Source organism: Cricetulus griseus (assembly GCF_003668045.3).
Source record: "Cricetulus griseus strain 17A/GY chromosome 1 unlocalized genomic scaffold, alternate assembly CriGri-PICRH-1.0 chr1_1, whole genome shotgun sequence".
NCBI lineage: Eukaryota > Metazoa > Chordata > Mammalia > Rodentia > Cricetidae > Cricetulus > Cricetulus griseus.
In genome coordinates, this window is record NW_023276807.1 from 84,223,703 (window position 1) to 84,249,266 (window position 25,564).

Genomic DNA, 25,564 nt, shown 5'->3' on the forward strand with positions numbered 1-25,564 from the left:
TGCTTCATTTCAGTTTCTTTATGTCCTAGGGCTGTCCCAACTCCATGACCCAGTTTTTATTGTCACATCTCACTGTCTGTTGCTGTGACCAGCTTGCCTAATCCTTTTCTCATCCCTTATCAATTTCCCCTTAATTCAAAAATCTTATTTTTTAATTCTTTGCTTTTCTCTTTTCTCAGCTTTTGGATTTTTTTCTCCTCCCCAGGAGACCCAGTATTCCTGTGGTGGATACTTAGCAATACAAAGACAAACAGATAACTGAAGTCTTTAAGGCTCTTGTCAAAAATTTCATTTATTGTTTTTAGAGTAATAGGATGTGGACATTATAATTTGACAATGATAATGGTTTATATCTGAGGCAAAATATCACATTTTCTCATATATGTATTTGGAGTTAACAATCTACATATGAGACAGTGAGTTAGCTTGATCTAACCAAGTAAGGGGGGTTTGAGAATTTGAGGGGGACTATTAGGTAAGGAAAGAGGACCAGTGCAGAAAGAGACAAGATGGGAAGAGTGACCGAAGGGACAAATATGAGCAAAGTTCAAGATATATATATATATATATATATATATATATATATATATGAAGATGTCAAACTAAAGCTCATTATGTGACAACCAAGCAAATTGATTAAAGAAGATATTTTAAAATGTGCATAATTTTGTATGAAGTAATATTACTTTTGGGAATCTGGCTTATTAATTATAAAGAACCCCCCAAGATAAGTAAAAATCTGTGTAGACAAGATATCCTTTATAATGCTACATAAGCAAAAGAGAAAAAACAATATAAATGTCCAACAATAGGAAAGAAATGTAACAAATTATAGCCCGTTTACTTGATGCAATAATATGTAACCATTAAAGGTGATGCTTACATGATTATTTAGTAATGAGGGTTGGAGGGTTTCTATTTATGTTTTCAAAAGAACAGAGTGCAAGATTGTGTTTCCGATTATGTATTTCTGATTTATTAAATGATTTGTTTGTTTGTTTTTTGAGACAGTTCCTCCCAGACTGGCTTAAAACTTTTAGTCCTGCTCTGTCTCTCTCCCCAGTGGTATGTAACAACTTCTCTCTCTCTCTCTCTCTCTCTCTCTCTCTCTCTCTCTCTCTCTCTCTTCTCTTCCATTCTTCCTCCCTCCCTCCCCCTTTCTTTCTTTTTTCTTTCTTCTCTTTTCTCCCTTCCATTCCCTTTCCCTTTCCCTCCCTCCCTCCCCCTCCTTCCCCTCCCTCCCTCCTTCCTTCCTTCCTTCCTTCCTTCCTTTCTTTCTTTCTTTCTTTCTTTCTTTCTTTCTTTCTTTCTTTCTTTCTGACTTGGTTTTTTGAGACAGGGTTTCACTGTGTAGCCCTGGCAGTCCTTGGGCTCACTCTGTAGACCACTCTGTAGCCTCACAGAGGTCCACCTGCCTCTGTCTGTGCCAGCACTTCCTAGCACTATTTATTTTAAGACAGGGTCTCACTGTGTAGCTCTGGATGGCAGAAACTCCCGGAGATCCATCTGTATCTGCCTCCTGAGTGCTGGGATTAAAGGTGTGTGCCACATTTTAAGAGTCGTTTTTGTTGTTGTTGTTGTTGTTGTTTTTGTTTTTGTTTTTTTTTTGAGATCTCATCAGAGCTGTATCATAAGGTCCTGCCTTCAGTTAACTTCTGCCTTCCATGTATCCTAGCACTTCTCTTAAGACCTCTACATTTGGGGGACAGGAAAGGGTAGAGGCTGGAATCCCAGGTGTTGGTCCCTCGAGGGAGCATTAACAGCCCATTACCATCACCACAGCTTTAGCTGTTTCTGTATTGTTTTGCCTATTTCATGTCCAGGACTCTGAGGCAGGCCTTCTACAGACTTCTCCTCCATGATGGCACGATCATGTCATGACCAGAGAAAAATTACTTTACCCCCAAATAAGGGAAACCTTCCAATACATATTTTGAAACAAAACACTGTTTTTTAAAAACCTTAGTTGTGGGCCTGGAGAGATGGCTCAGAGGTTTTGGACATGTACTGTGTGCTGCTCTTCTAGGACCAGGGTTTGGGTATTTATATAGTGGTTGCTATGCGCATGTGGTACTCTTGCATACAAGGGACCAAACACTCATATGCAAAAGCTAAAATAAATAAACCTTAAAAATAAATTATAACTTTAGTTAGGGCAGGAGGATGGGGTACTGATAGGGAATGTACTGTGTATGTTCATCTTATTGATTGTTGAATAAAATACTGTATGGCCAATGAGACAGAAAGTTAGACGGGACTGGAAGTCAGGGAGGATTCTGGGAAATGTAGTAGAGAAGTGATGATCTAGGCAGGAAGTGACATAGCAAGGAGACTCATATTTATTCGAAGGAGAAACAGGAAGGGCCCTCTTTTCCCGTTCCTGCTCCAGTGGCGGGATGTGATTCATCAGCAAGGAGGGACGCCAGTAAGGCGTCCAATAAGATAAGTCTCATAAAATATATAGATGTATGATAATTGAGACTGATCTAACAGATGGGAATCCTAGTCATTGGCCAAGCAGTTTTGTAACTAATACAAGTCTCTCTATGTATTCATTTGGGCCTAACTCGGGCAGGCGGCTGGCGTAAAGCTCACATATGGTGGTGGGGCTCAGGCAGCTTTTGGCGGAAAGATTTATCATAACAGGGTACAGCTACAATCCCAGTACTTGTAGGAAGATGGAGAATTGGAGACCAGCCTAGGCTGTGTATAGAGTTCTGGGCCTGAGCTAGAGAGACCCTGCTTCAAATCACTAGGGCTGGTGATGTGGTTCATATCAGGAAGTTGCTTTATCCAAATTCAGGGTAGCATACTTTAGATTCACTCCTTAGCATAACACACATACACACACACACACACACACACACACACACACACACACACACACACCATAAAAGCCCTCACAATTGTGTGTTACTTTATTTTCAAGTTTATTTTACCAGCACTTTCCAAGTATCTCTACTTTATTCTGTGCCATTTCCTCTTTTTCTATCAGTTGTACCAAACTGTGTCTAAACGTTTTTAGGATAGGAACCAGGACTCCAGGAGCCCTAACAGCATAGGCTTGGATGACTGTCCCAACATACCTACTGAGGAGATAACCACGGAAGAGAGAGGACATTTAATCAACACAACCACATTGGGAGCAGGAAGAGATAAAGGGATCCAGGTCATCTTTGATGTACTGACATGAGTTTGGGGTTCAAGCAGAAGGCAAAAGGTATAGACAGTCAAGCAGTCCTGGAGAGAGAGTGGTCCCTCCCATCATTGTCTCAGTCCCAGACTTGCAAGGTGGTCCATAAATTGCTTTTGTTGTTGTTATTGTTTTGAGACAAGGTATCACTGTGTAGCTCTAGAACATGATATAAACCAGGCTGGCTTTGAACTCACAGAGATCTGCCTGCCTCTGCCTCCTGGGTAGGTTTAAAGGTGTGTGCTGCTGTGTCTGCTAGGTCCATAAACTGTTCATTTACTAACCAGTCATCCGTAAGGGAGCCTGTTTGCTCACTACAAGTTGATTACTTCTGCTCATTTCATAGATAATTGTCCTTGTGGTGAGAGAGGGGAGTCCATCCTTCGAGATTTGACTTTTGGACTCCAAGGTGGCTCCAAAGTGATTTATCTCTGTGTCTTTGTATGGACTCAGCTTTGGGAGCCAGTGTGCTTAACCAAAACATCTTCTAAGTCCTCCTGTGTGCTCAAATATTCCTCAGCTTTGATAGAACTTTGTAGATTTTCTGATTCAGTGCAGTGGGGAGGTGAGGGCATGTGTGTGCCATGGTGTGTATTTCACAATACACACAAGACAAACTTTTGTGGAGTGATTCTATTCTGCTTATTGTTGGTTTTGAGACAAGGTTTCACATGTTGTTCAGGTCAGCCATAATCTCATTATTTCCCAATTCAGCCTCCACCTGCTGAGATCACAAGTGTGTGCTACCATACCAGACTGAGACTACAAGTGTGTACCACCATGTCAGTCTGACACAACAAGTGTGTGCCACCATGCCAGACTGACACACTTTGGATTCTGACAACTTTCCCCTCTGACTCTGAAAACACATGACTACATGTCATGGTTAGTTTTGACTACTCTTTATCCCTGGGATGACATCTGTCCCAGCTGGGCTGACCCCATTCAGGTGGGAGTGACAGATGACAGTGGTCAATTCTGGTAAACCCTCTTGGGCAAAATTCAATCAACTAAGATGAGTAGAGAGAATGGCTCTTAGGTTAAACTTACCTGGAGGCCATTCCCATGTCTAACATGGTCTTAGTGTGGTGGTTTGATGAGAATGGCCCCCAATGGCTCATGCCCAGTATTCTCTCTCTCTCTCTCTCTCTCTCTCTCTCTCTCTCTCTCTCTCTCTCTTCTCTCTCTCTCTCTCTCTCTCTCTCTCTCTCTCTCTCTCTCTCTGTCTCTCTCTCTCCCTGCTGCCTGTAGATCAGGATGTCCACTCAGCACCATGCCTGTCTGCTGCCCACCTTGATGATCATGGACTAACCCTGAAACTGTAAGCAATCCTCTTATTAAATCCTTTCTTTTATAAGTATTGCCTTGGTCATGGTTCTCTTCACAGCAATAGAAAAGAAACTAAAATACATACCGTCTCAAAAACATTGTTAGAAGTTGTACTTCCATAGAAGTACATGTTCTTCAGGTCATCTGCTGCTAAATTGACAGACAAGCTGCTAAATTCTGCCAGGAAATTATCAAACATAACTGGTAAGAGCATATAGAGAAAAAGCAGTTTTAAGAAGACAACACTTAGAAGAGCCACTTTCCATGGAAATGATTGTAAACACTTTGCAGAAATATCTGAGAGCTGTGGTTGACAAAAAACAGAATAGCTGTGGTTAAAAAACTGGAGAAAGTTTTTCAGTTGACAGCAGTCTGATCATTTTAGTTTCACAGGGCATTTTTGGATGATTATTATAATTGACAACATAATGTCAGGATCATCAACTTGTCTTAATTCTCTTTTCAGATAACAATTCATTTTGTTTCACTTTAAAGGATGGAACAATTTGTCAATAATGTTTTATTTATAGACAAATTCCCATTTAGTTTTGTCTTTTAAAATAAATTAAAATGTTTTCTAAATCAAACAGAATGTAGTTTTTTACATGAGCTCCCTAGATGAGCAGTGTCTCGTAGCTGTTAACTACCTCTGAGGCACTGCGTAGGGGTCCGGTGTCTAGGCATGTCTAATTATCTTTGCATAAGATAAAATTCATGTTATAATTAAGACCGTGCAAACACAAGCCTGGGAAAGGTTAGGACCACTAACAACTCCAGTTTTGGAGAACAGCAGCTTGGTGTTTTACATTTTAGCAGGCTTGAATACTTGAAGAACATGAATATTCAAAATATAAATGAGCCCACAACAATTAGTGTTCCATCTATACAGAAGTCCTTAATGTATCAACTCAGCTTCTACTTTTGAAACAAAACAGAACCTTTGACTTGGTAGGATGTTTGGTCCACAGCACTAGCCAAAAAAAAAAAAAAAAAAAAGAAAGACAAAGGATCCATATAGCTTCATGGCTCATTTGCCAATGCTCAATTGCATTTCAAGACTATCACAAGATTTTTTAACAAGATTTTAAATGTCAGAAATCCAGATATAATGTGCATGGGTAAAACTGAGCATTATTGTCCACTTTGCATGTGTTACACTCACAGGCCCTTTAACTTCAAACTTTTTTATGACATTTGTATAAGGGTTAGGCTCACACCTCTACACATTTCTGGTCACAGATATGTAGGCTATGAAATGTGCTGGAATCATCTTAATACTTGTTTATAAAGTGGTTATTCCATAAAGCTTTTATATAAATAGATATATAAGTAAACCAGGATTCAAATACCTGAGAAAATCAGCAGGAAGCAAGGAAGCCATGTTAATAAGACGAACTCCTTGTCCCTTTATACAGATTTCTTGTAAATGTTACTTAGAGTAGACCAAGATTTGGAGGAAGACCTTGCTGCTTTATGTAGACCAGGCTGGCCTCAAACTCACAGAGATGGACCCACCTACCTCTGCCTCCCTAGTGCTAGGATTAAAGGCATGCAGCACCGTGCTCAGCCTTGCTGCTTTAAACACAGAGAAGTAAGTTCCAGTTTTGTGCCAGGGCATTCATTTAGACATAGATTTACGCTTGACGCACTGTTTGACAAAATATTTTTAGACAAATGTATTTTTAATAAAATATGTTTTTTCATAATATTCCTTATTAACTAGCTAAATTTTTTGCTGCTATTGTAGCTCTGGCTAACATGGGACTTACTGTGTAGAGCAGGCCTGCTTCACACGCTCAGAGAAACAGGGCCTGCTTCAGATCCCCAGAATCCACACAGAAAGCCAGGTGTGGTGTTGAGAGCCATAGCCCTGTAGCCTGTAGCCCTAGCCCTGAGGTTTGGTGAACACAGCTGAAGCTCATTGTCTAGCCACATTGGACCAATGGGAGCCGCAGGTTCAGGGAGAGAGCCTATTTCCAAAGGTAGTGGAGAGTAGTCCAGGGAAGATGCCAGATGTTGACCTCAGGCCTCCTTACACATGTGTATGTGCACCCCTCCAGTACAGACAGCAAAGCAAACAAAATAAAACATAAATGATAAAGAAAAGAAAAAGGCTCCAAAGCTACACAGAGAAACCCTGTCTTGAAAAACCAAAAAGAAAAAAAAAAAAAAAAGAAAAGAAAAAGGAAGCTGCTGAGAGGAAATGAAGAGAAAGGACAGAGGGACTAAAAACTTGAAGTCCCAAAATGTCCCCCAAATGCTCACATTTGTATAGGTTTCAAGTTAAGCATCTCAAAAATAGCAGTTTTACCACAAAATGTTTCAGAAAATGTAAGAATGAAGTTATTCAGTTATTTTTCAGAAGTTGTGTGCAGGTTCCGTTCCGCCAGCGGTCTGACCCTCATGTGGTTGGAGAATTGTCTTGGTGGCTGAAACAAGTCTAAGCCAGAGCCATACTGGGGGTTAGATTTATCTCTCTTAGAGTTTCACCAGTGGGACAGATAGCTCCTCTATGTCTTAGGGGGCCCCAACCCAGGCTCATGGGATAGCTCAATGTGTGCGGTGACCAGCCTTTATGTGGACCCGCCAGACGGGCTACTGGAATTTCCACAAATTCAGGGGCAGAGTATGGTCTTCTTACAGGGTTTCTCAGGTGACTTCTAGATGCCTCGGGGTCATACATCCATGACACCTCCGTTAAGACCCTAGTCTAGTTGCCCTGAGTAATCCAGAGAGGGAAGAGCAGCCAGTGCTCTTAACTGTTGAGCCATCTCTCCAGCGCTATTAACCCATTTCTTAAGGCTGAATGTAGTATCGCCTCATTCTTCAAATGTGACGTGCCATCTTGTCCTGCAGAGCTTTCCAGATTCCTGTCCCTTGAGATGTTGCTCCCCTGTAAACCTCGGTGCCCACTCCACATTGTAAGAGTCCTGATTTGCTCGTTAATCCTTCCAGGCAGATAGTAAGCTTCTGTTCTACAGGCTAGCGGAGTGTGTAGCACCTCTAATGTCACTATTAACCTCTCCCTGCTGTGTGGATCAGGGTGAATGCTAAAGTAGGCTGATGAGGGTGCTAAGTGCTTGGACCAGTGTGCACGTCAAGGACTCCTCTGTGAGGTACGTGAAGGTTCGATGCAGCCACCTTGGTAAAGTTACAACCCCAACTTTGTCTGTGGGTTGTTGTGCAAATGTTTTACCTCCCAGGTCACACCCCTGAGAACTGAGAACCCATCTTGTCCATAAACTCTTGTATTTGAGGAAGTGTGTCAGGCAAAATCAGGAATGGCACGTGCAAGCAATTGTTTTTTTTGAATCAAGTCACTGAGTTTATGTCCATAAACAGTTTATGTTCTTTGTAAAACACACCCAGTTGACAATACCATCAATCAGGTACCCATTCCTCAAACAACAGACTTGTTCTTTCTAATACATGTAATTTCTGTTTATCTAGTCTATACCTGCAAGCATTTTTTTAAAAGTAAGCAATGGAAGAATTAATAAGGAAAATCAAGGATCTCCTCTGAGCATGAATTGCAGTAACAGAAAACTGATGTTGCACACCTTTAATCCCAGATTTTAGGAAGCAGAACTCTATGAGGCCAGCCTGGTCTGCACAGGGAGTTCCAGCCAAGACTACAAAGAAAGAAAGAAAAAAAAAAAGACCAGTTTTTAATGTAGTGTGTACAACCATTCCCTCAGCAAAATATATTACTTATAGGAAAGAAGAAAGCCTGAGGAAAAAAAACACTGTCCTTTAAACACTTAAAAATAATGTGTGGATATACGTAGGAAACTGTTTTCAGCCAAATTTCCTTAACGAGGTGCCTGTTATTCCCAAGGGAACATGCTCAGGTAGGATTGCGAGTGTAGTCCATTCAGCTGTCCTAACTGTCAATCTTAGCTCTCACTGTGTAAAACAAGGTACCATTGTCTTCAAACCAGACTTCAGATGACTCTAATAGCAGTGTAGCAGTTCTTTACAGAATGTGGCAAAGAGCATGAATGACCACAAAGTCAATGTGCCCACCATTGCTTGCTGTATAGTGGCTCTCCCATGTTACATCTCCAATTAAAAGAAACTCATGGGCTCAGTTATTAAGAACACAGCCTAAAATGGACAGAACTAGAAAAAAAAAAAAAAAAACATCCTGAGTGAGGTAACTCAGAACCAGAAAGACAAATATAGTATGTACTCATTCATAAGTGAATACTAGACATAAAGCAAAAAGATACCCAGCCTACAATCCACAACTCCAGTGAAGCTAGAACCCTCTTCCAGAAACAGATGGAAGCAGATGCAGAAATCCACAACTAACAGTTGGGTCAAGCTCCTGGAGTACAATCAAAGTGAGGGAGGAGCAATAATATAAACAAAGGAGTCAAGACCATGATAGGGAAACCCACAGAATCAGCTGACCTGAGCTTGTGAGAGATCAATGACTCAGATCTGACAAAGGGGGGACCTGCATAGGACCAAACTAGACTCCCTTAATATAGGTGACAATGGTGTGACTGGGACAATATGAGGCCACTGGCACTGGGTGCAAGATTTAACTCTAAAGCACAAACTGACTTAGTGGATGGAGCCCATTCTATATGGAGAGGTACCTCGCCCAGCCTAGATACAGGGGTGTGGGGGGTGGGGAGGTGCCTTGATCCTGCCTCAACAAGATATTGGGACAGACTTAGTAGACTTCTTAGGGGAGGCCTTACCCTCTCTGAGGAGCAGATGGGAGGTGGGGGAGGAAGTGGGGAGAGCGGGAGGAGAGGGGGGAGGGGGATCTGGGATTGGAATGTAAAAAATAAATAATAAAAAAAAGTTTAAGAAAGAAAATATTTGAATGTTTAAAAAAATTTAAAAAAGAGCACTGCCTATTTTTTCAGAGAACCCAACTTTGATTCATAGCACTCACATGGTGGCTCACAACTTTTTATAACTCTAGTCCTGGGGGATCTGACACCTTTTCTGGCCTCCATGGGCCCAGGCATGCACATGGTACAATTACATATATACATGCAGGTAAAACATACCCATATACATCACACACACACACACACACACACACACACACACACGTACACACATACATACACACACTCACACATACACACTCACACACTCACACATACACACATGCACACACACTCACATACATACACACATACACACACACACACACACACACAAGCCAGTTGTGGTAGTACACACCTTTAATCCTAGCACTTGGGAGGCAGAGGTAAGTAGATTTCTGAGTTTGAGTCTAGCCTGGTTTACAGGTCAAGTTCTAGGCCAGCCAGGGCTACATAGAGAAACCCTGTCTTGAAAAACACAAAACAAAACAAAACACAAAAAAATAAAGAAAAAAAAAGACAGTTAAAAAAGCTTCATAGTTGAAAAGAACTGCACAAGATAAGTATGCACTGCTGATACTTTAATATAAATAGCTTATGATCCATGGTAAAAACAGATGTCTCCATCACAAATACTGAAGCTGGTTTCATGTCAAAATATTTTGTAAATACCATAATATGCCTGCCTTCTTCACCTCAGGATAAACTCTGTAAATACCACAGCACAACCACCTCCCTCACCTCAGGACAGCAACTGAGAAGAGATTTGGAACTGAGCACTGGCACACCCCAAAATTTGTCTCAGTTAAAAATACCGTCTATTGCATGAGCATGCTGATGAGCAAGCATTTTCATATGTTCCAAGAAACCCAGAGCGGCCAATTAGATTGCTGAAAGTTTAAAGGAGATGTTACACATTTCTTTTTTTTTTTATTAAATTTTTTCTTCATACCATATATTTTGCATGTTTTCTTCCCTCTTTCCCAACTCCTCTCCAACGTCCTACCCCCTAACAATAAGATTAAACAAAAGCAAAATGAAATAAAAAATCCACAAAAATACCACTGAGTTTGTTTTGTGTTTTCCAACTACTCCTGGGTGTGGGGCATGTCCTGGAGTGTGTTGATATACCCAGTGAGATTCCGTTGACCCAAACTGATTTTTCCTGAAAATCTGTGTTTCTAGTTACAGATTACAGCTAGAAACATTACCGAAAAGGTGGTAGATTACAACTACCAATGGACTTACAAATAAATACCTGAAAAGTCAACATCAGAAACAAGAAATTTAGTGTCTGTTGGACATCCCCTGAGCTTCAGGGTTAATAGATTGCTTTCATGGACCACAGTGCATCTTAGCATTGTCGCCATGGGATTTCAGGGTGTATACAACCCAGAATACATGTGCCCTTTCTCAGGCCTGATCTCAGATGCTCTGTCATTCTCTCAGTCCTGAGTCGTCTTTCGGACGGACTCTTCAGTGTGGGGTCAGAGCTCTTCTGTAAACGGCCTCCTCCTCCTCAGAGCCGCACTGTTTGCTGACAGCCGGTCAAAGTCCTGGAGGTGGAAGCGGGCTGCTAGCTGATTGACCATTTTCTTCAGGGTCAGGAATGCTGAGATGACTTGGAAAGTCAGGAAGATGGTGAAGATGATGTGTATTGCTTTCTCCAAGGGTAGATTTCTTAGGCCGTCGTTAAGGAGCAAGAAAAGGATTAAAGGCAACTGCAGTAGAAGGCTCAAAAGCCAAAAGCCAGCCAACTCAGGAACCTGCAGTGATATACATCAAGAGTTATAAGATTAGTAAAAGACAGCTTTGTTTTAGTTATGCATACAGACAGGTACTCAGCACTAGAAAGAACCTACAGTATGGGCTCCATGAGTAATGCAGGAGTACACCACAGTCTTGTCCCCAGAGAACTGTCTAGATAGAAAGCCAGTGTAATGTACAACAGCTCACACTTGGTCAGTAACGGAGTGCAGTATTTAAAGGCACTGAGAAACTGCTGCAGAGTGTGGGAAAGGAAGTCTTCAAGGGTGTGTAGAGAGGGAGACCCCAACCCTGAAGCTCCAGCATGACTAGAAGCCAACACATCGGCCTGGCCTGGGTAGTTGGCTTAAAAATGGCCAGAAAAACCAAGAATTTCTGGGGGGGGGGCTATTACGAAGGGCTTAGCAAACCACAGAATAATGTAAAGACTTTAGAAACTAAATACTTAGGCAGGGTGATGATTCAGAAAACATGGGCCTGGCATTGGACATGAATTTATAACTTTTCTTAAGGTTCCAAACAGACATTTAAATGACCACTTTTTAAAACTATATACATGTACAAAATGGACTTTGGTCATATTCACTGCCATCACCTCCCTTGTCTCTCCCCCACTCTTGCTGACTCTCCTTCTTCTCTAGCACTGACCAAACATTTCCAAGACAAAGAAGTGAGAAATGTTACTGATTGTGAAGAGTTTGCTGTGTTTAGATAACTTCATAGCAGCCACTGCACTTCATCTCAGTAAACTTGTCAAATGTTACTTTCCTTGTCTGTAGAAGAAACCAGAGCTTAGAAGGTTAAGCAGTGACAGACATCTTCAAGCTGGAGATGCTGCTCCTTAACCCCAGGCTGGTGCCACCTCCACCCCGGCCATTGCTTTGGTCACATGAAACCTTAACTGTCTGCAGCACAGCCCTGAAGGATGAGAGATCTCACCTTCTCCTGCAGGTTCCCCATGCAGCCCAGGTACAGCCGGATAGCTTCGATCAAGGTTATGAGGACGATGACAGTGATCACAATGAATTTGTAGTAATCAGGCAAGACTGAATACTAGAAAGAAAAGGGAGAGCATGGTTGCAAAGTCTTTTCGTCAGGTAACATGTCCATGGGGTGTTAACCTTCTCAGGGATGTGAGGGAGCAGAGCAGCGGGGGTGGAGTGAACTCACCTTCATGTGGAGCATCACGATGCAGCTCACCCACCACAGCGGGAAAAAGTAAGAGTTGAAATACAGTGACATCTGCAGCGGCAAGCTGGAGACCATCTCATTATCTGTGGAAGAGGTAGAAAAGGAACAAATTTTAATCCTGGCCAGTGCCCTCATAGTCTTGAGCATTAATATTGCTTCAACAAAACTCTACATTCTAGGACTAATTATAATAAGTAACAGTATATTCATCTGTGAACCTTTGACTTCAGGCATTAGTTGCTTGGGGATGTGTTTCATGTCCTTCAAGGATTTGCCTCCACAGTCTGCTTGCATTTTGCAGACTGGGGGTTTGGATTAAGTATGGACTATCAAGATGGACATGGTGGCACATGCTTTTAATCACAGCACTTGGGAGACAGGGGATCACTGTGAGTTTGAAGCTAGCCTGGGCTACATAGTAAGAAAAGGCAAAGAAGAGAGCAAAGGACTATTAGCTGGAATGGTGGCACATTCTTGTCACCCTAACACTCAGAGACAGGGAAATAGCAAGTCTGAGGCCAGTCAGGGCTACAGATCTGACCTTGTCTCAGAAAAAAGTAAAATCCCAAAGAGCTATGTGAATATGAAATTCTATCGCCTCCTTTATAGGATTTCTATAAAGAGTTTTAAAATGAATCTCTTATAGGTTAGCTCTTATATAATAATCTCAAATTATAAAAACATCCCTCTTCCAGCAAATTCTAATCCTGTACATTACTTAATGCTTCATCTAGCGCCATTTCCCCTCCAAATCCTTCCTTGATTACATTCCTGAAGTCCAGTAGAAATCTTTCCCCTCTTGGCATTTATCACTCTAAACTGTGTATAAGAAGTGCTGGTTAGGGCTGGAGAGACAGCTCAGTGGTCAAGAGCACTTGCAGAAGGCTGGGTTCAGTTCCCAGTACCTACAAAGTGGCTTATAACCACCTGTAACTCCAGTTCCAGGACATCTGCTGCCCTCTCTGGACTCTTTGGGCACCAGGCATTCATGCAGTACATATACATTCAAGCAGGGACACAGTCATACACACAAAATAAAAAGTAAAAAAGAAATTCTGGCAAAGAAACATATTCTTCTCATCTAAGATGCAGTGTGATGTACTGAAGAAACCATGGGCTTTAGAAGCTGTGGTGATTAGAATGAAAACAGCCTCCACAGGTCCATAGGGGGTGGCACTCTTAGGAGGTGTGGCCTTGTTGGAAGAAGTGTGTCACTGGGGGTGGTGTTCCAAACTCTCAAGCCAGGCCCAGTGTCACCCTCTTTTCCTGCTGCCTGCAGATTCAGATGTGGAACCATCAGCTACCTCTCCAGCATCATGCCTGCCTGTGTGCCACCATGCTTTCTGACATGATGATAATGGACTAAACCTCTGACCTGAGCCCCAATTAAATGTCTTCCTTATAAAAGTTGTTGTAGCCAGGCGTTGGTGGTGCACGCCTTGGTGGTGCACGTTGGTGGTGAGTTTGAGGCCAGCCTGCTCTCTAGAGCGAGTGCCAGGATAGGCTCCAAAGCTACACAGAGAAACCCTGTCTCAAAAAACCAAAAAATAAAAAAAAAAACATAAAAAAAATAAAAGTTGTTATGGTCATGGTGTCTCTTCACAGCAGTAGAAACTCTAAGACAGAAGCCAAGAGAATCAGGTGCCAGAGTTGGGATATAATATTACATCTTTCTGAGCATTCATTTAATCGTCTCTGGAATGATAACACCACTCAAAGGCTGCCTGCCTGTAAGGTTATTTCACTCTTACCAGTGTGCCCATCATACTTAAGGCATACTCAACAAACAGAGCCTTTCATTTTCTTATTTGTATACACACAGTCTCAGTGTAAGCACAGATTTACACTTACATTTCCTATTCGGAATTTTGCTTTACACACTGTGAATACTATGCATGCATAAGCAGAAAGAACAAATTTCAAACGCATAATGACATACATATAGCCATTTGTGACACACAAATTCCATTTATCAGATTGATTACCCAATATCTTTGCTTTTGTATAAGGGAAAAGGTCCCACAACAAGAATTTGATTTTAAAATTGAGCCCTAGAAAACACATTATAAACTTAACTACATTCTTATTTTAAATCGGTTTCTCTAAATGTAATAATTTAGAAAGATACTAACATAAATTACTTTGTAACTTTTTTCCTTTTTATCTGCATAGTTTTTTTTTTTTTTTTTAATTGACATCTAATGCTTTTTGAGACAAGCATGGCCTCTAGAAGCAAAAGTTTCTGTAGCAGGCTTTCTTGAACCACCAGCCCCCAAATCATGACACAGAGATTTGTTATTAGTTATGAATGCTTGGCCTTACTTTAGGCTTGTCCCACTAGAGCCTGTAACTTATTTTAACCTGTTTCTCTTCATCTATGTTTTGTCTCAGTGATTTTTACCTTTCTTTCTATATGTCCTACTTTCCTGCTTCCTCCCTGTCTGCCTGACTGGTTGGCCCCTAGTGTCTCCTTTTGTTTCTCCCTCGTTTTCTTTTTCTTCTCTCTTGAGCCTAGATCCCTCCTCCTAAGTATTCTTTCTGCTCTCCAGCCCCACATATCCCTTTAATGCCTAGCTATTGGCCATTCAGCTTTTTATTAGCTCAATCAGGTGTGTTAGGCAGGCAAGGTAAAACAAATGCAACACATCTTCACAGAGTTAAACAAATATTCTATTCCACAAGTTTCCTTTAAGTTTTAAGGGAATGCCTGACTATTGTGGTCTGCTTTTACTTGCCTTAATTTCTTAAATTATCCCTAATATAGGAATAAAATTTTAAAATCTTTTAATTCTGAAGATTGTGGAGGAGAGGTGTTGTGGAGCTGAGGTGTTGTGGAAGTGAGATGATTGTAGATGTGAGGTGAGGTGGATGTGAGGTGAGGTGGATGTGAGGTGAGGTGATAAAAATTTTTACAGCCTAATATTAAACTCACTAAAAAGACAGGAAAATAATTATATATTGGTTAAGCTGACACTTTCAGAGCCTTTAGAGCAGAAACTAGCTAAATGTTTGCAAAGAAACTGAGGCAGGGAGTATTTCACATTCAAAGCCAGTCTGGGCTACACAGCAAGTTAGTTTCAGGACAGCTCAGGCACTTCTTGATTGCACTGTAACAACAACAACAACAACAACAACAACAACAATTTCGTCGTTGTTGTTTAAAAACCTATGGGGATATAGTTTGGTAGAGTGACTGCTTAGCATGCCAGGGCTTTTATTTTATTTTCTGTAGTGTCACATCCATACTTCAACACATCAAACTTAGGCAATTGAAAAAATCAGGCCAAAATATAAATGAGGCACAAGATGCAAATTCATTAAATTTTACAAAAGTTCAAGTTGAATTCTGTAATGAGATAAAATTAAAGCATTATATATTGGACAGGCAAATTTCACTAACCAATTAATTACCTGTCTTGGCAGAGACAGTGAATTAAACAGCTTTTCTCGAATTTGAATGGTTGGGAAAAATACTATATGATATATGAAAACCATATGAATTTCCAGTTTCTGGTCTTTAGCGATGTTGGCATCCAAACAATTAACACTACCTAAGGCTGAGGCTCTGCAGCCTACAGAGCTGCAGAACAAATAATTTCTCCAGTAACTGCACTCTGACCCCAGAGACCTCAGTGCAAGTTAAGGCTCTTAGAAGCATGGAAATCTAATTTTTCAGGTCGATGGGAAGTGGCTTTGCTTTTCAATTTTCCCTTTTAAACAGTAGCCAAAACCAATCTGGAGAAAGGATTTCTCCTTCCTTGAGTTCATTGGTGAAAACGTATGCTGTAGTCAAGATCGAGGAGGCTGACACTGTGGTCAACTCGACGGTGTTGACCCCAGTGTTGGATGGAGCCGGGAAGAAGGCGCAGGCCGAGGAAGGCCACGTTAGTTTGGCAGCCGCCAGTCGTGTGGACAGTGGTTTAAAAGGCTCATTCAATGAAAAAGCAACCCCCTTTTCTTCCCTGTACCCGGCTGGGAGGCTGGCTGGGAGGAACGAGCCTATCCTGCCAGGAGGGGTTTGACACAACAAAGCTATTGTCGGGGTGGGAGCGGACGCTCTCCCCTCAGCCTGGCCTGGAAGGCCCGGCGGGCGTCACGGAGGAACGCAGCGGGGGCCCGTGTCGGGAAGCAGGCGTTCCTGCTCTGTATTCCAATTCTCTCGGCGACAGCGCCCCCGCGGTTGAGGCTCGCGAGCGCCCGGGTGGGTCGCAGGCCCGCAGGCAGCCTCCCGCACGGGGGATGCGCCATGGCGGAAGCCGAGGCCGCCATTTTTCACCCGGGCACGGCCCGTGCGTCCGCCCGCGAGCCACACCCCCGCGCGGGCCTGCGCCCTCGCCACTCACCCGCCGCCTCGCTGGACTCCGGCCCGGTGCGGCTGGAGTCGCCGAACACCGTGAGGCTGAAGTTGCCCAGGCGCTGACGAACAGGGTCCGGCAGCTCCATGCCTGGCCTGCCCGGCCTCGCCCCGCACACACCCGCTAATCAGCCAGCGCAGCGGCGTGCTGCAGTTCCCCGGGCAACGGGGCTGTGCCAGCCGCTAGGGAGTGGGTGCCCGGGTTGCCCTGCACGGTCCAGAATCTTCCGGAGGCTTCCCTTTGGAGGGGCGAGCAGAGGCAGCTGGGCCTGCAGCTGAACGTAGCCTCGTGGTAATGCAAATGGCGGGTTCCTTAGTCCTGCCTTTTAAGCCGCGGGTCTTAAAATGTTCACATGTAACAAGCCATTCCAGCCTGGGCTGAGCCACAAGGAGTCCTCACACCATGCCACTTTGTTTGCAAAATTGGTGCTTCTTCTCTAGAGGGAAATGAAGAACGAGCACAGATCTTAAAGAATGCCCCTCCCAGAGATTCTTTTCTAAGGGTATATACAATCTGGGGTAAGACTAGGTTAGACCAAGTGCACCTGCTTCAGAAGGGAAGGAAGTAACTCAAAGTACAGAACAGTTGTTTCTGGATCATGGGTTATTTTAAAACTTTCAAAAAAAAAAAATCAGCCTTTTCTTGCTTTCACTTACAATGTATCATTTTTAGCTCTAAGGAGGATCCCCATTTTGATCTCAGCCTGGGCTACATTGTAAAACCTCAAAAACCAAACCAAAACAAACCCTTAAGTGTAATAGACATTACAGAAAAGCACAATCCAGTTGCATTAGGACCCGAGTCAGTCAGCCTTATAGCTACCTCTTTCAGTGGCTGATGGAACAGCTGGCCTACTTAATACTTTATAGTAGACTAATTGCATAGAAAAAGTTTAAGAAAAAACCTGACTCTGCCATCAACATTTTTATTGGTTTTCTTCCTATTTATGATCATACCAACAAGCTTATCAACAAGCTGTGGATATGAACCTGTGTATTTTGTAGTTGGGAGCAGGTATGGCTGGCACCACTCTTGGTGAAAGTGCCAGCGGGTAAACATACCCACAGGTATATGCTGAATGTGTACCCAGGAGTGGAGAGGCTGAGTCAAACAGTATGTAAAACCAGTTTTGTTAGGTTCTGCCATCACCTTTCCAAATTGTCTAACCTCCAGCTACATATGAACATCCCTGCCACTCTGTGTGTTTTACCAACACTTATATTCCATCCTTTAATCTTTCTGGTAAAGTGTGGTGGAACTGGAGTTGTTGAAGCTGTTACCAGCACTTGTAGTTCTTGCAGAGGACCCAGGTTTGATTCCCATTACCTGCATGGTGTTTCACAACCACCTGTGACTCTATCAGATACTGTGAGAGCCAAAGTTACATTTTAAGTTTTAATTATTATGCCGTAGAGATCCATGAAACAAAATGCCATTGATCAGCAATCCCCTTGCCCAAGGACAAATAGTTCCTGAAATGCTAGAGGCCACTGTTTATGGGAGACAACAAGCCACAAGTTTTTCACTCCCCCAAACAAATTTGTTTGACCCATCTACACCAGATGTGCTTGATCACATGTTGGTGGGAGGTTCACAGGCAGGAAATACGTCTAGATGATGTATGCTTGCTCCTGATTGGACCTGATGGGAAATATTTAGGCCACTGCTAACTGTGACTCAGGGCCATTTTCTGGAAACCCAGAGATGGACCTGGCCAGTATGTAATTAAAGCTTGCTTTAAATTTGGTTTTAAACTGTAGTAGTGGTCTTCTCGATCAGTGGGATTAGCAGTAGCTGACCTCCATGGGCACCAAGCACACATGTAGTCTACAAACAAAAATGTAGGCTAAATACACAGAAAATGAATAAATCTAATTCTAAAAATGAAAAGCATGTCAAGAGTATAATTACAAAACACAGTTCTTGTTCCAAAGGGAGTGAAAAGAAATTTATTCTGAACTAAGTATGAGTGCCCATAGCCTGGGAACATGGGATTTAGGTTGTCCTAATGCCCATCATCCAAATCTCAATATGAATTTATATTACCAAAATTATATTTATGGCAAGACAGCCATAAATCAATGCATCTTCTAAGTACATTAATGGGGACATCAGATAGGCAGGTCACAGCAAAACAGGGGCATCTCTGCTACAGGTCTCAGGCTGTATGAGGACATTCTTAGCTTTCTGGTTAGTGAAAGCCCACAATCAGCTAAACTAACAGATTCCAAAGGTTTTACCGGTTAGTTAGATAAGATACAGAGGCGAGTGGTAAACAGACATCAAGGGAACCAAGGAGAGCCCAAAAATAATTTTGGCTTTTGTTCTGCAACATTTCAACTAACAATCACAAAAGTTCAGGTCTATCAGTGTACACACTCTTTAATGAAGGGGTTGCTTTTCCAGGAGCTTTAGTCCGCACAATGAAAAGGGAAATTCACTTAGAGATTGTCAAGGGGAAGAGGTAGAAGAAAATGGCTTTGTAGTTAGGTTTTAAAAGTAATTCAAGAAGTGTTTGTTTTCATCAAGATACTTAGCCCAGTGAGACACCTGGAGGCCAAGGAGACACAAAGCCACAGTTTCTCTGGTCAAAGTCCACAGATAAATTCTAGCCAGGGATGACTGGGAGAAGCTGGCTAAATTTTGCTTCAGTTCAAGATGGAGCTCAGGCCCCAGTATCTGCAGAAAGGACTCCAGGACCTCCCTATAGCTAGATTAGCTGCTCAGCTCTGTGACAAAATCTCACACTTGCTTTGTACTAGCACTGTCCCGTCTGTCGTATAATTGTATGTTTATGTGTCTTTCATCTTAGGGTGTTTGGTTTAGAGTCAGAGAAGGGTAACTGAATGAATAAGGGGAGGTAAAGGCCTAATCACTTTCTCCACAGCTTCCCATCCCCAGTTCAACGACTTCACTAGCGTGTGTGTAAAGTTTATTCTGTAGAATCGATAATCCATGAATTAAAACCAGGTGGAGTCTAGCTATTTAAAATAAATGCGAACAACCACGAATCACTTTTTATCTCTTAAGTGAACCAAGATTTTTATAGAGGGGACGATGAAACTCAAGGCAGGATGCACTGCTACCTGGACTGTAATTTGGACAACCGCACATAGATAAGCAATTGGCAACATGTAGAAATAGCCTTGAAAAAACTGTTTCTATCTTGGGGCTGGAGAGATGGTGTTGTATGGGGGGTATTCAATCACAATTGCATGTGTGTTAATTAAATAAAATTAACATTGGGTTAGGAGGCTGAGTTAGCAACTAGTTGACAGAAAATAATCATAGCTCATCAGAAGGCATCTGGGAGAGGTAGAGAGATGCCCCAGAAGTGGTAGGTAGGGATTTGGAGTGGTGCAGCTTTTTTTGTTTGGCAGAGTAGAAGGACCATCTCTTTGGGAGATGCCAACAAAGAGAAAAGGCTAGCTAGTTGGGACCCAGCCTCTCTGGGCTAGCAGGTTTTCACCCCAGCCTTTGAATCTTAAGTCTTATTTATAAATAGAGCAATATAGATTTAGTGGCAGTGACAGAGCTGATGCCTGCAGGAACAGAATTCCCACCATGGCCAAGCGGTTGATAGAGAAGCAGGCTGGTACTGCAGAATCATAATTGCTAACTGAAATAGTATTAGATTAAGGCATATCTACCATGCCAAAGTTAAAACAACAAGATGATGCAGGGGTTAAGAGCCCTGGCTATTTTTCCAGAGGACCTGGGTTCAATTTCCAGCACACATATGGCTGCTCACAACTGCCTAAGGCCAGTCTGAGGGGATCTAACGGCCTCTTTTGTCATCTGAGAGCACCAGGCATGACTCACACATGGTGCACAGATTCCACACGATTCGCAGCTCACACAGGGTACACAGACACATATGTAGACAAAGCACCCATGCACATAAAATAAGTAATTTTTAAAAAGTGTTTCTATCTTTAATAAAATAATACAAAAATCAAGACTCTGCTTGTAAAAAATAATCACAGAAATAAAGTTTAATATACCTGCATTCTATTTTCAACATTACTGATGTGAATTTTGAAAAGAGGAGGAATGAGGATTTTAAGAGCTCTACCACACCACTGGATTGAGCAGATAATGATACCTAGGGTGGCATGGCAGCCTGTTGTGGAAAGAATGCTCTGGAAACAGAGGAGACAAGGTTCAAGCCCATTAAACTCCCAGAATCACCCAAGAACAATGAACTTCAGGTCTTTTCACAAAGAGGGAACGATGATATCTTGCTGTCATGAGTGATACAACGGTTGTATCTTTGAATGTATTCTATATACTTGGTAGTTATTATCTGCACCCCTGTTTATAAAAAAATGAACACCTAATGTGAAGTCAACGCTAGTGTTTAGTTTCCAAACTAAACCACTCTTGCTAAGTGACATGTCTACTGCTTTCCTAGTAAAGACCTTGAATGCAACTAACCGTTAAGGCATTCCATGTATATTAACCAAATTTACGTGAAGTCTGAATGGTTTTTAGAAAAGCAAACATGTTTTCTCTCTAACACTGAAATAGAAGTATTGTGAAATACTTTGTTCAGTTTATAATTATTTAATCAAAATCCAAGAGGAAGAAATTAACAAAATTGTGGGTATTTCCCCTTCTATTTTTGTTACTCAAATTTCCTAGGATAAACATACATTTTATAGCCTAGAAATACCATTTAAAATTGAGAGAAAGAAGCAAAGTTGAGTCAAGGGGCAGGATGTGAGGGGACAGCAGTATGGGCAGGGATAGTCCTGCACTGTTGATCTCACAAATAGTCCATATGGCTCAACTGTTCAGCACATGGCTTTGCTCGTTGATGTTCACAGTGTCTTATAGGTAGTCATACCTGAGAGTACTGAGCTACACAGGAAGACACCCATCCACTTTCAGAGAATCAAGAGACTTGTGGAATTTGGGTTTCCCATAATATAAGCCAACTACTCACTTAAAATCCCAAAAGAAGTGTTAATCTGTTCTTAAAACCATGGAATAATTCAAGCAAAATGAATAAAGTCTTGCAGAGGTCTGTAAACTTAAACAGTTCTTTAACAATTCGTTTACTTATTATTTTATGTGTTTAGATGTTTTGTCAATATATATGTCTGTTCATCACATGTATGCCTGTTGCTCTCAGGCTGCACAAGATCCCCCTGGGACTGGAGTTATAGATGGTTGTGAGTCACCATGTGGATACTGGGTTCTCTGGAAGAGCAGCCAGTGCTTTTAACCACTGAGTCATCTCTCTAGCCCCAGTTAGGTTGTTCTTATACCAGTGCTGTTTCAGAGAAACTCTTCCTCTTCGATGATTGCTTAATGCATATCATGGAGGTTTAATTACATATGTGGTTTACTTATTTATTTTCATAAAAATGTCAGTCTAATATGATAATTTGTTTCTCTTTTATAAGAGGCAGTGCTGTTCAGTATTACCGTATGTGACAAGAAACTGATTTTAGGGGTGATTTTTTTTTTTTAATTACTTCTTGTGGTAGAAAGATGTGAATTCTTTCCACTTGATTCTAACAAGCAGTTTAGCAGTGATATCTTAGGTGACTATGTCTCTCAAGTCATAGTCATTCAGTGTTTGGCTTTAAAATGTACTTGAAGACATTTCCAAGTGCATAGATAAATTTAAAAGATAAACTCATGCAATGTGTTTTTTTCTATCCTGCCAGCCAGCTCCCAAATAATGACACAAAGACTTCTCATTGATTATGAAAACTCAGCCTTTAGCTTAAGCTTGTTCCTAACTAGCTCTTATAACTTATATTAACCCATTTATGTTAATCTACATCCTATCACATGGTGTTACCTCTCTTCCAACTTGCACCTCCTGTTTTCTCTCCATGTCTCTTGGTGTCTCCCTTGAGTGCCTAGATTCCTCCTCCTCTTTCTTTCTCTCCCCAGAATTTCACCCATACCTCCTGATTAGCTATTGGCCGTTCAGCTTTTTATTATACCAATCACAGCAATATATTTTCACACAGTGTACAAATAACCCACAACAATTATATGCTTGGGCACAGTGTCTTCAGATATGATTCCATAAGAACATCCATATCAAAAGTCTTGCTCTAAATTACATGAAATCTGATTCTATAATCTTCCATTGTTAATGGACAATCAAAGCTTTCTGACTCCCTCACACAGTCTATTCACAGAACTTTTCAAAGGTTTATAAACAGAGTCCACTACGAGTTATGAGTTACAGGGAAATCAAGATCTTTTAAAGGAAATTTAGGCTATACGAAGGGATATTTCAAGGCTGACTAATATGTTGCCTTCAAACTCAACACCACTGAGTATTTTTATTAGAAAACACACACACACACACACACACACACACACACACACACAGTTCTGTGGCATTTCTCTCTGTGTCAGCCCACCACACCATCCCTCTGCTCTGTCAGATGCTGCTGCTCGTGCCACACTCTGAGAAATGGGAAATGTCAAGACAAAGGAAGAGACGGGAAAAGCAAAATCCCGTTTAAGGAACTCTCGGATCTGTCAAGTGAAACTGTGAGTCTGGGAGAAGCACTTGGTCATTTTAGTAACCGTGTCCTATTATTCATGGCGATAACCTAGCGCTATACCTTATCCATTGCACTGTGTGAAATATAAATCATGTTCTCTTTCTGGGAGAAAATTAATTTTTGCTGCTACTGACAGTAATAAAATATTGGTTTCCCACTAAATATTGATATATTAGTCCCTGCTCCCTCTGCTTGTTTTTCAAACATTGTGGTTCTTGTTTTAATTTCTTAAACAGTTTACTTTGCCTTCAATGGCATACTTTGCAATGCTTAGACTTGTTTCATTTTGATCATCCATCACATTAGGGCTGTGAGAGTAGAAACGCTGTCAATGGACAAGGTATATTAAAATGAGAGGCCTACATGCATGTAGAATTCAGGTAAGCTTGAAGTATTCATATTTCTGTTGCTGAATAACACAACTCTCTTGATACTTAAGATGTTTGTTTTGCAAAACAGAGATCGTTGCAATCTTCCACTGCATTGTGTTTTCAGTTAGTATGGAATTGTTCTTTCCCCTTTTCAACTCATGCTGTGGAGATGAACAAAAGTCCCTGGTGTCTGGGTCAGTATAGTAGGGCATCAGCAGGGACGCCCTAGGCCCTGGCTAAGGTCCAGACCGGTGAGCATGCCTTCCACCTACAGTCCCAGTCTTCTACCACGAAATGACAATTATGGGTAAGCAGCCCTGCCACAGACATCCCCTCCCCCATCTACCCTACTCAGACTCCCTGGAGTTTAAGCGTGGTAGGGAGGAAGTTAGCCCTTCCAATAAACACCCACACGGATATTCTACTCCCTGAAATCCATTCTCAGGCTAAGCAGATATCTGCACTTCCTCCCCTCGGAGTCTAGAGAGGGGCCACAAGAGACTGGCTCATAACATTTAGGGATGCCTAGTCCTCCTTGCTCTGTTCCAGTGGGAATGCTGACCTCCCAGCACTCCTGGACCAGGATGATACAGCTTGAATGGGAGCTGTGTCGTGTGCACCCCCACCCCCCCGCCCCGTGGGCTCATGCATTTGAATGCTTGGTCCTCATCTGGCAGGGTTGTGGGAGCTTTAGGGCTGTGGCCTGGCTAGCATAAGCGGGTTTCTGGGGTTGGGCCTTAAAGGTCGCATTTTCTTGGAATCTGTTATTTTAAAAAGAACTTTATTTTTATTTTATGTGGATGAGTGCTTTGCCAAATGTAAGCACACTGTGCCCCCAGAGACCAGAGGAGGGTGCTGGTCCTTAGAAGGAGCTATGGTTGGTTCTGAGCTACCATGTGGATGCTGGGAAACAAACCCAGGTCCACTGGTGGTGCAGCCAGTGCTCTTGGCTGCTGAGCCAAAGTCGCTCCAGTCTGATGTGCTTGTGTTCTTCTTTCTGATTTGACAAGATGTGAGGACCTATTCTGCCTCATGCTGCTGCTGCCATGGATCTACCGGCTCCCATTCTGGTGCCCTCCTTGGTGTGATGAGACTGTCCTCTAGAGATCGTGGAGGTGACAAGCCTTCCCCACTTAAGTTGTTTCTGTAAGATATTGGGTCACAGTGGTGAAAAAAGTAACTAATCCACAGGACGAGTAGGGGGTGACAGTGAGCGTGCCTACCTGTGAAGAGAGGCAAGGACCACAGTACTCCATTCTTGCAGAACAGAGGACAGAAACATTGGGCCAGGCTTCCTAGAGAAGCACCCTGTGAGGAGGGAATTATAGCCTTCTTAGGGGAAGCCTGTGAGACATGCCCAGCCCCACTCCTCCCACCAGTGTTGGAAGAACACACAAAGTAAAGGTAGAGCACCCAGCTCCCATCCACGGCAAACCACTGGTGAAAATAACCTGAAATTCAGTTTGAAGCTTAAATGGGAAATTAACACAACCAGAACGTGATGATTTTTAATAACTTGAAGATGTAGCTTTACTAATGAAATCAAGCAAAAAAATATTTTTAAAAGAGCTGACACCAGAAAGAACTTGGGTGTGGCTAACACAACTAGTCTCTGTGTGCTGATTTGAAGCTTTAGCCGGTTCATATTTTACTCCAATAAACTGGTCCTCAAGGAAATAACCACAACAGAGTCTGACCTCTAGAGGGCAATGGGATGGTTCTGAATAGCAAAGACTGATGCCAACCCAAACAAGAATTGACCAGTTACTTAGAGACAGGTTCTCTTGTAGCCTTGCCTTACCTACACCATGTTATATAGCCAAGGATGACCTTGCGTTTCTGATCCTTTTGCTCCCTCCTCCTGAGTGCTGGGATCCAGCATGCCTAGTTTTATGTGGAGCTGGGAATCAAACCCAGGGCTTCCTACACAAAGGCAAGTGACCTACCAACTAACCCACCCATACCCCAG

The 25,564-nt window shown here is 42.2% G+C and overlaps 1 protein-coding gene across 1 annotated transcript; it reads right to left on the bottom strand.

Moving 5' to 3' along the window:
* Window positions 1–10,059: 10,059 nt before the first annotated feature.
* Window positions 10,060–17,020, bottom strand: Tmem17 (transmembrane protein 17). The gene is made up of 4 exons (XM_027388035.2): window positions 16,674–17,020; window positions 12,310–12,413; window positions 12,079–12,192; window positions 10,060–11,138 (listed from the first exon to the last, which is right to left on the bottom strand). Exons 1-4 carry the CDS (start codon window positions 16,771–16,773, stop codon window positions 10,860–10,862), a joined length of 597 nt encoding a protein of 198 aa, XP_027243836.1. The 5' UTR covers window positions 16,774–17,020; the 3' UTR covers window positions 10,060–10,859.
* Between the last annotated feature and the right edge of the window lie 8,544 nt (window positions 17,021–25,564).